This window comes from Protomyctophum parallelum (assembly GCF_964188405.1).
Source record: "Protomyctophum parallelum genome assembly, chromosome: 6".
Lineage (NCBI taxonomy): Eukaryota > Metazoa > Chordata > Actinopteri > Myctophiformes > Myctophidae > Protomyctophum > Protomyctophum parallelum.
The window spans coordinates 32,313,910-32,324,878 of NC_139701.1; the positions used below are offsets into that span (position 1 = coordinate 32,313,910).

The 10,969-nt window shown below is 45.7% G+C and overlaps 1 protein-coding gene and 1 long non-coding RNA gene across 9 annotated transcripts in view; one reads left to right on the forward strand and one right to left on the reverse strand.

The window, feature by feature from the left end:
- Window positions 1-1,376: 1,376 nt before the first annotated feature.
- On the forward strand, window positions 1,377-2,462 carry LOC310860764. Of its 2 annotated transcripts, none has more exons than XR_014569427.1 (3): window positions 1,377-1,537; window positions 1,638-2,244; window positions 2,339-2,462. It is a non-coding gene; the product is annotated as an uncharacterized lncRNA (long non-coding RNA). The 2 variants fall into 2 exon arrangements; XR_014569428.1 differs by having other exon boundaries at window positions 1,646-2,244.
- pik3r3b (phosphoinositide-3-kinase, regulatory subunit 3b (gamma)) overlaps window positions 2,339-10,969 on the reverse strand; it is a 242,143-nt gene continuing 233,512 nt past the window's right edge. For all 7 annotated transcript variants that reach the window (XM_083767911.1, XM_083767908.1, XM_083767909.1 and 4 more), the window contains 8 exons: window positions 6,771-6,906; window positions 6,428-6,526; window positions 5,802-5,982; window positions 4,899-5,024; window positions 4,384-4,703; window positions 3,594-3,668; window positions 2,676-2,846; window positions 2,339-2,555 (listed from right to left, as the gene is read on the reverse strand). In XM_083767911.1, coding sequence (XP_083624037.1) covers window positions 2,357-2,555; window positions 2,676-2,846; window positions 3,594-3,668; window positions 4,384-4,703; window positions 4,899-5,024; window positions 5,802-5,982; window positions 6,428-6,526; window positions 6,771-6,906 — 1,307 coding nt within the window. In that variant the 3' untranslated portion in view covers window positions 2,339-2,356. The remainder of the gene's footprint in view (window positions 2,556-2,675; window positions 2,847-3,593; window positions 3,669-4,383; window positions 4,704-4,898; window positions 5,025-5,801; window positions 5,983-6,427; window positions 6,527-6,770; window positions 6,907-10,969) is intronic.

The window sequence follows — 10,969 nt, forward strand, 5'->3', positions numbered from 1 at the left end:
AGCAGCTGTCTTTGTTTGCCACCAGCCAGGGTCACTAAATCAGCCCCATTGAGCTCTGCTAACCTCCCCTTGTCATTGAGGCCTTAAAATAGGGCTCTAGATTAGCAGAGACGGACAGGGAGGGGACAGACGTCTGGGAAACAACACTGACCCCATTGTCTCACACACATCTCCCCTAGCAACTGCCCAATTACAGCCAATGTCTCAGTGCAGGCGTGATGACAACAGCCAATCAGAATAGAGAATTCTCATTTCCAGGAAAGAGAGAATGAGAAAGAGAAACTTGGTTGTGGTTTTTCTTCAGTTTTTGAAAACATTTTTTATTGTGCGATGATGTTAGATAGACTTGTTCTTTTCTTTGACATGAAATGTTTTCACTGGTTATAAAGTCAAGCACCAGATGAGAAGTTTTTGAGTCATAAAAAATAAAATAAGAAAACAGACAAAAAAAAGGTAAAAATAAGAAAAAAAGGTAAAAAAAAAAAAAAAGAATCTCACTTCAAAAGCTTCACTGTGCACTGTGATTATCTCTCTGAACCCCAGCGGGGAACCTTAGTGCATCTCTTGCTCTCTCGCTGCTTGACTGCTAGCCTACATAATCATAAAACGCTGGATTGCACGTTCAAGTTTTTTTTTTTTTTTTTTTCGTTTTTTCATCATCTCTAAAGCATGTGTGTCTTCTGGTCAGCACATCGCCTCTCTCTACCTGCTCTTCTGTGTTACACATAAACATTTGTTTTTTAGTCAAAGCTTATCTCTGAAGGTTTTTGTAACAGATACACAAACAGTCCCAGTTTATCAACCACAGACATTAGCATACAAATATTTCTCTATCTCTCTTTCTTTGAAACCACACATAAAAGGCTCTATGGTCTGGATTTTTTTCCTTTCACACTCTTTGCTCAGAGAAGGATGATTTCGGCAAAGGGGACCACTCACAACTCACAACCTTGAACGCAGTTTGCTCTGGCATAAGTGCTTCTTATTTCGACCGCCTGGAAAGTCGGCCATGGTGGTGAGAGTCTCTGCGTGTACCAGTTGGTGGTCCAATTCACAAATGCTTTCATGTGTGGTATCAAATGAAGCACTCGGTTGCTTTTTCCTCTCCTCATCGCCATTCAAAAACACTAGTAAACACACAGCGGTGCACTTCTACACGTCCCCTCCACTCAACACCAACTTTGGTCTATGGTTCTTCTGGATCTGTAACATTACCATTTAACATATGGCAAAGGAAAAACTATGTTCCAGCAAAGCAAGGACGAAACAACTCTACAATTAGTATAAAAAGCAAGCCTTCTTTTAAGACTACAAAACCTTTTCTGTATCGTTCGTGCACTTGACTGATCCCCCCCACCCCACCCAAAAACCCCTCAGCAGCAATCTAGAGGGAGGAGCGTCTCGTTATGCTACATTATTTTGCTTTTTTTCGTAGAGGGACAGGGAACAGACACTTGACATCATCATCATCATCAATATTATATCCTCTTGCGTTTAGCAAACAAGCTAGGAGTAAACAAAAGGAAACGTTTCATAGGTAGAAAGAAAGAAGGAAGGAAGGAAGGAAGGAAGGAAGGAAGGAAAGAAAGAAAGAAAGAAAGAAAGAAAGAAAGAAAGAAAGAAAGAAAGAAAGAAAGAAAGAAAGAAAGAAAGAAAGAAAGAAAGAAAGAAAGAAAGAAAGAAAGAAAGAAAAACTACTCCAAACGAACTAAAGGATTGTGATAACAAAAGCGTGATGATGATAAAGAAAATAAAGAATAAAGCAAGACTGGCAATGAACTGTGTTTGTCGTCGTTTTGTCATCGTTTGATTTTGTCTTTTTTTAGTTTCTGTTAAGCCGGAGTTTAGGTAGCAGCGGGGTCAACCTGAAACTCTGAAGCACTCCTACTCCATTTTCTTTCCTTCCTTCCGTTGCTTTTTTTCACATTCACAAACATTTAAAACTTCCTTGTGCAAATCAAGCAGTCTTAGAAAGAATGCCCTCCGAAAAATGTTCTAGTAAAAATATATATGTATAACTCCAAGGTGGCTGACGTGTGTGTTGCAGCAAGTGTTTTAAGTCATTTATTTTGTATCTCTTTTTGTTTTTAACCTTTTGTCTGGTGTTGGGGTTTGTAGGTTTTGAGTGCCTTCCTCGCCTTCCCCCTCCCCTCCCCGCCCTGTCTCCCTTTCTCACCACTAAAGGGGGTTTGAGGGGTTTGTTTAATTTGTCCAAGTCTTTTTTCTCTGTCTGTCTGCGTCCAGGCAGGGTGTTGGCAGGGCTCATCTGCGTTCTGTCTGTCTGCATCCAGGCAGGATGTTGGCAGGGCTCATCTGCGGTCTGTCTGTCTGCGTCCAGGCAGGGTGTTGGCAGGGCTCATCTGCGTCCGGAGGGCATCTGTGCGTATACGGGGTAGGCCAGGCGCACGTTGAGCGAGTCATTGTGCTGCACCAAGGAGGTCTGGTGGTAGTGGAGCACCAGGTCCTTCAGACTGCTGTACAGATTGTAGGGCTCTGCGAAGCCGTAGCCTCGTGGCGTGCTGTAGATGACGCAGTGCTTCACCTCACTTTCCACGCTGGAGATGAACAATGAACAAGAGAGAGAGAGAGAGTCCTCAATGTTAGGTTATGTTTGACTAGGTAGTTTGATATTAATTAGTTGCCAAGGAAAGAATTTCCCAGTGTACAGTACTTACACAACAGAGCAGGCATAGCAGCCTTTTTTGCTGCTCTCTCGAATGAGGAAAGCGCCGTCCGGCTTCCCAATGAGCAGATCCTCGGACTGCGTCCTGTTTAGGTCCCCGACGAACCAACTCTTCTCATCATAGTGGGGCAGGTTCTCATCCTCCTCTGTCACAAAGTACCCTCTGAACACACAAGAGACAAGATATGTAATGGCATCCACACTGTGGGGTAACCCGAAGCAGGACCAATGCTGACCATTTGGTTGCATGATATGTTTGTCCGACAAGAGTGCCACGTTTCCGCATGCAGATCGGCTACTTTCGCCGTTTGATTTGTCCTAATGTTGGTGCTAAATAACATTTAAACTCACTGCCAGTCCAGGCAGGGAGGAGGAAGATCTGAGCAGATCCACATGGGCACGCATGCAACTCGAGTAAGTACATATGCACGGGCGTTCATTATTAAGGCCCAGTGGTTCCCAAACTGTGGTGCGTGCACCCCATGTGGTGCCTGAGCGCCTTCTAGGGGGTGAGCGACATGAAAAGGCTAATGGTGGTGCTATGGATGTATTATACAGTAAATATATTAACATACTGTATTATATACATATTATAAACATACTGCCAATATATTGCAAGTATATGCAGAATATAGCCTATGCTGCATATATATGCCATATTCAGGTTCATATATAGGAAATATATAGCTTATGCAATTTTTATTTCCATGTGGGAGGGTGCGTCAGCTAGGTCAGAAGGTAACAGGGGGTGCATGGCCAAAAAGGTTTGGGAACCGCTGTGTTAAGCAGTAGAGCCACTGAGATAACACATAACGTGTGTATGCCTAGCGGTGGCACGGACCTGAAGATCTTAAGTTTGGACTGATGACAGTACAGGAAGACTCAAGGACCCAATGAAGTTCAGACTTACTCATCAGTGTTTTCATTCTTGATACCCAGCCAGTCGTTAATTCGTTTCTGACGTACTCCTTTGTGATTGAGCCAGCTGCAGACGACAAGAAAGGAAAAGTAGAGGGTAGAGAAAGAAACAGTGAAAGAGAGGGGGGGGGGGGGTGCATGGGAGAGTTGTTCGGGGAATTAGTACAACTAGGAATCAATTTAAAGGTCTCTTTTCATTTAAAACATCATTCTGAATGGCACTCTGAATAAGCTTACGACTCTATGTAAACTGTTACGTGAGGTCATGCTAATTTGATTTTTTGTAGAGTTAATGTTGGGACAGTGCCAACTCTGCTAATGCTATTAGACACATTCCTAGAAGCCAGGGCCTCTAACTCAGGAGATTCCCCCAAGGGAGGGCCTGGCTAAGAGGAAACACAAGTTTCCAATATGGCAAAGCACCAGATTCCCCCTCCTCCTAACTTCACAGCTTGGGGCTCCAGTTCCACTGAATGTATCCCCGTCAAATAGCCGTTTATGTCCATCTGAGCTAAACTGTCAGCTACATGGAAGTTGGGTCAGACAGCATTTCAGAACATATCTAGTTTTTTGGTATCAACAGGAGAGAAACCAGGTATGTGTATTAAAGCCTTTTCAAGTAATATCATATGTTACGTTCTTGTATGTAAGGCCAGGAGTTCTCAACGATGTCAATTCAACAGGCAGAGATAACGCTCCCTCCCTGATCTGCTAGACGCACACTACTGTAGATACCAGTTTTCGACTTTACTGAGAGTAAATACCAGTCCCTGAATACTCACACTAGATACTGGTCCCTGATCTTGCGGAGCTGAATGAGGTCAGGCTTCAAGCTGTTCATCTTCTTGTCCGTCTCGCGGTTGTCCATGGCCTGCGTCTTCAGGTCTTGCTCCAGGCGCACCTTGCTGTCGTGGATCTCCCCCAGCCGAGACTTGAGTTTCTCGTAGTTCATCATGATCCGTTCGATCTCCTTGTCGTTGCCCTCACGGCGGAAGCGCTCAATGTACTCTTTGCTGTAGCGCTCCTGCGTGTGGCACTGCTCCTCAAAGATCTTGATGGTCTCGTTGAAGGCCTCGATGGCCGTCCGCTTCATCTGGATCTCCTGAGATTGAAGGGGCGGGAGGGGGACAGTGAGGAGAGGACCGGGTGAGAAAGTGAGGCAACAGGTTTTAGTGAAGGTTGGCAGTTGCCCTTTTCTTTTCCTGCTGAAAGTCTCACAGGATCCCAAAGCAGTGCCTGGCAGAAGAAGCACAGGTCTTACATCTACAGTATAAATTGTACATGTGTTTATGTATACCTGTGAGGTCTTGGTGTATTCTTCGTACAGTCTGTCATACTCTTTGCTCTTCTCCTGATACTGACTGTGGTATTCTTGGAGCTTCTTCCCCACAGCATCAATATTATCTTCTTTTACCAACTGGTCCTGAAGGAGAGAGAAAGAGATGGGAGTAGACATTAGATGGCTGTGCAGAGAGAGAGAGAGAGAGAGAGAGAGAGAGCATACAGGCTTGTGTTTCATGCAATGGGGTCAACTAAAGACAGGAAACAGACGTGAGGGGGATAAGGAACTAATTGCAATTAAGCAATAACAAAAGTGTGTGTGAGTCCATGTGGGCGAGAGTTTGAGTGTATGGACCATCATGCATGTGCCTGCTTGCCCTCTCTACCCCCGATTCTGCTTACTGAGGGCGATTGCTTAACAGGCTCGTTAATAAACCACCCACAATGCTCCGGGTGAACGACGAGGTGCGAGAGATAGGGAGTAACACTCGTGAGTAATGACTCGCCTGGAAAAGGAACGCGTGATAGGTGGGGAAAAGAAGGAATAAATGCAGGGATGGCCTTTTGACACGCTGGGACGCATGCAATAATTTAGGCAGGGCGGCGAGCGAGGCAATATTTCAGCAAGCGCCGATCCTGCTGCCTCTGCACTTTGGGGGCGGAAAACACCCAGCGCGAAGCAGCAGGTACAGGGGTGGGGAACGGAAGGGGTTGGGGGACAGGTCAATGAAAACAGGAGGAAAGGTGGGCAGAAAACAACTGAATAATGTACGTAAACAAATTTAAAACCTAAACTTTCTTTGAACAAAAAAAAGTACCTCCTGAGACAAGAAAGCAAACATGTAGGAATATGATGGGGAAGAGCAGAGTGTATGGATATACTGTAATATATGTGTATGTGCGTGTGTATTTATTCTACCTGCTGGTAGCGGGAGATTGGGTACATGAGCTTTACATCCAGCTTGGTGTTGTACTGTGCCAGGGACTCGTGCCTGTAATGGCTGATGAGGTCCACCACGGAGCTAAACGTCAGGGGTTCCGAGAAGCCGTACTTCCCGTCCCGGTGGTAGATCTTTATCAACTTGTTGTTCCCCCCTTTCCTGGAGAAACAAGGAAAATATGAAAATATAGCAAAACTCTCTTATTGCGTCATTATGAACTAGGCAGTAGGAGAGTAAAATCCTCAGTGATCATTTAACCTAGACTGTACAAATGGACCCTTAAAAGTCGCTGTCATTCCATTTACAGTTCAAATGGCTAAATTACAACTAAGGATTTTATTGTGTGTGCTAATGATAAACATCACAACTGAATGGAATCCAGTATGGTGTTTCCCAAAAGCGGTTTTTAATACAAAGCAGCTGGCAAATTGTGTCTTTGTTTTCCTTCTACACATTGTTTCCCAACACCTATATTTAACAGGGAGGGCCAGCTGGTTTTACAACGCTAGATTTACAACTCAACTCATAACACTTAAATAGGTTGTGATAAAAAGAAAGATAATTAAAATAAATAAAACATGGTGCTGTGGTCAGTGTGTTATACCTCAGTGTGAGTGTGTAGTCGCCCTGCATCTTGGTGGAGGCGTCGCGAACCAGGAAGGTTCCATCAGGCATGTCTCTGAGTTTATCATTAACCTCTTCCCTAAAGGAGAGAAAGATGGATGCATGGACAGAGGGAGAGAAAGAGTGAGACAGAGGTGGGGAAAAAGAGAGGAAGAGACATAGCTTAGTCACCGGCATTGTGAGCTCGTAGAAATGCCACAGCAAATGTTGACATATTTTCACAGAATGTCAGCCTATTATGATAATGACACGCTAAGAGGGACTCCAATAAAGCTGTGTGTGTGTGTGTGTGTGTGTGTGTGTGTGTGTGTGTGTGTAGTTACCTGGATATGTCGCCCCAGTACCACTCTGCCTCTTGCAGAGAGCCACCAGCCCCTCCTTCCTTGGTACCGTTGGTGTTGCCCCCTACCATCACAACCGAAGAGGACTGCTGGGGCTTGGCTGGCTTAGGAGGAAGAGCTGGAGTCAGAAAGTAGGGAGAGAGAGAGAGAGAGAGAGAGAGAGAGAGAGAGAGAGAGAGAGAGAGAGAGAGAGATCGGTACGTTAGTAGTTGATACGATGGAGCAACAAAGCATACATACAATTTAGGCATTTAGCAGATGCTCTTAATATCCATCCATCCATCCTGACAACATCTTTAGCTTGCGGAAAGGGAAGCCTAAATGTCATGCCCCTGACACACACACACACACACACACACACACACACACACACACACACACACACACACACACACACACACACACACACACACACACACACACACACACACACACACACACACACACACACACACACACACACACACAACACAGCACAGCACAGCACAGCACAGCAGAACTTACTGTATGAACTGTATTCTTGGCTCAACAAAGCCACTACGTAACGATAATGCAGTTGGGGATGTTGCCATTAATCACACATGGAAGCAGAGGCATAGCAAACACACACCATACATCACTGGATTAATTACTTGTGCGTGCAAATAAAAATCTATCTCACACACACACACACACAGTCACACACAGTCACACACACACACACCCTTAAGTCATTGGCTACTGCTCCTGTCTGCCAGGCTTGTGGGGCTAGGATCCTGTGTTGGTGCCATAACTGCCAACACATCTGTTTTTAATGCATTTCTGTGTTACTGTATGCTCCCCAATGCTCGTTCTGTCGCTAATCCACAGTATCTGTTCGCCAGTTTGGTAAATTGATGCTCTGTGTCTAGCTTATCTTCTTATTAGCAGTGGAACAATAGCTTGTACATCATGTAATTTTAATGATTAAGCAAACATATTTGCATTGCAGGTCATATTATTCAGCCAATGGATTGCACATTGAATCAGAAGAATATAGTGGCTTTCAATGTCTTTACTAATATTAACCAGTCAGAAAATGATTAGCTTTGTGCGTTAAATTCACTACGGAATTAAAAGACTCTACCCACAGTTACTTTAATATCTGTGAAAAATATAATTATGGCACAGAAAATATGAGCGTTGTTATTCATCAAAACTGTACACTAAATTAAAGTCACTGGCTCTTACTTTTAAATCAGGTCATAATAGATTCACAAGTGAAAAATAAATGCAGAACTGGTGAAGCACTAAATAGCTGACAGACAGTAGCCCTTGTGTTTGCTGCACTGCCTCGTGCCAAGCACAGCTAACCTGCCCATGACCCGCACTACCTAGACACTATACAGCACGCACACACACACACACACACACTCAAAATGTGTGTGAGACCACATGTTTGAAAGTATATGTGCACATCTGGATACAGTTTAGGTAACAGTAGTGGAATCATTGGAGGCTGGAGCTTTCCTACATTCAGATTTCATGAGCATTGCTCAGCCAGAGTACACACACACACACACACACACACACTGCACAGAGCGATCCCACACTGCACAGAGCGATCCAACACTGCACAGAGCGATCCCACACTGCACAGAGTGATCCAACACTGCACAGAGCGATCCCACACTGCACAGAGTGATCCAACACTGCACAGAGCGATCCCACACTGCACAGAGTGATCCAACACTGCACAGAGCGATCCCACACTGCACAGAGCGATCCAACACTGCACAGAGCGATCCCACACTGCACAGAGTGATCCAACACTGCACAGAGCGATCCCACACTGCACAGAGCGATCCAACACTGCACAGAGCGATCCCACACTGCACAGAGCGATCCAACACTGCACAGAGCGATCCCACACTGCACAGAGCGATCCAACACTGCACAGAGCGATCCCACACTGCACAGAGTGATCCCACACTGCACAGAGCGATCCCACACTGCACAGAGTGATCCCACACTGCACAGAGCGATCCAACACTGCACAGAGTGATCCCACACTGCACAGAGCGATCCCACACTGCACAGAGTGATCCCACACTGCACAGAGTGATCCCACACTGCACAGAGCGATCCCACACTGCACAGAGTGATCCCACACTGCACAGAGCGATCCCACACTGCACAGAGTGATCCCACACTGCACAGAGTGATCCCACTCTGCACAGAACGATCCCACACTGCACAGAGTGATCCCACACTGCACAGAGTGATCCCACACTGCACAGAGCGATCCCACACTGCACAGAGTGATCCCACACTGCACAGAGCGATCCAACACTGCACAGAGTGATCCCACACTGCACAGAGCGATCCCACACTGCACAGAGTGATCCCACACTGCACAGAGTGATCCCACACTGCACAGAGCGATCCCACACTGCACAGAGCGATCCAACACTGCACAGAGCGATCCCACACTGCACAGAGCGATCCCACACTGCACAGAGCGATCCCACACTGCACAGAGTGATCCCACACTGCACAGAGTGATCCCACACTGCACAGAGTGATCCCACACTGCACAGAGCGATCCAACACTGCACAGAGTGATCCCACACTGCACAGAGCGATCCCACACTGCACAGAGTGATCCCACACTGCACAGAGTGATCCCACACTGCACAGAGCGATCCCACACTGCACAGAGCGATCCCACACTGCACAGAGCGATCCCACACTGCACAGAGCGATCCCACTCTGCACAGAGTGATCCCACTCTGCACAGAGTGATCCCACTCTGCACAGAGTGATCCCACTCTGCACAGAGCGATCCCACTCTGCACAGAGTGATCCCACTCTGCACAGAGTGATCCCACTCTGCACAGAGTGATCCCACTCTGCACAGAGTGATCCCACTCTGCACAGAGCGATCCCACACTGCACAGAGCGATCCCACTCTGCACAGAGCGATCCCACTCTGCACAGAGCGATCCCACTCTGCACAGAGTGATCCCACTCTGCACAGAGTGATCCCACTCTGCACAGAGCGATCCCACTCTGCACAGAGCGAGGGCACTGAGTGACAGCATGGTGACAGTGTGCGTGAGGTTTCTCCCTGTGTGGTAAAGTGATTATAACTTGCTGGACCAGTGAGTGTTGCATCACTCATCGCTCATCACCCTCTGCCAACACCAACACATGTCACTGTATCATTTTACCCACACGCGCACACGCACACGCACACGCACACGCACACGCACACACACACACACACACACACACACACACACACACACACACCCTCTGACTGATTTTTGTACCTTTACTTGCACAGTTCAAAGGTTTACATGCGAACACAAACTGTAAACTACATGAAATAAACAAATCATGCAAGATGTAAATAGTTCAACACAACTAATATTATGAGTGGTTTTCTGCAAATTGAACACAAAAGACACTTTTAAATGACTATGGCAGTGTCAGAATTATTCAACCCCTTCATGTCAAGTGTCTTTAATACTTTGTAGAGGACCCACTTAATTGACCAGATCACTTAATTATATTTCTTTGTATCATCTCTTCTTTTCTCTAATCATGTTCTGTAGATAACCAAGTATTCTAATCATGTTGTTGTTGTTTGTTTTATATACTGCAATCAATCATGTATTCTGGATACACTATATTTCTTGTACAATGTTTCATTGTGTTTTACATACCTCGTATAAGCCCACTGGGCTTTTTGCCTCAGCCTAGCACTTTACCCTTCTTATATTTATATGTTCACTGTATTGTTTTTATACTGTGCTGAATACATAAATAGTTTAAATACTAAAAAATTATGATAGGTGATGCATAGCCAGGGACAAGCTTCTGGCAGCATTTCTGTGGCAATTTAGTCCATTCCTCATCTGTAGGCCTCCAGTTCACTCATATTATTTGGTTTGCGTTCTGCAACCCATACTTCAACTTCAAATCCCATTGAGATGTTCTATGGGTTTCAGGTCAGGAGAGTATTACAGCCAGTCTACAATCCTCCAGGACTTACTCTGCAACCAAGCCATAGTGGACTTTGAGGAGGCAGCAGTGAAGTGAGCCCTGAGCAGGCTGCTTCAACGAGAGAGAACTCGCTGCACACACGGACACACCCACGTTCACTCCCCTCCCTCTATTCTAAACTTCAATGCAGGTATGCAGTGAACAGTGAACAC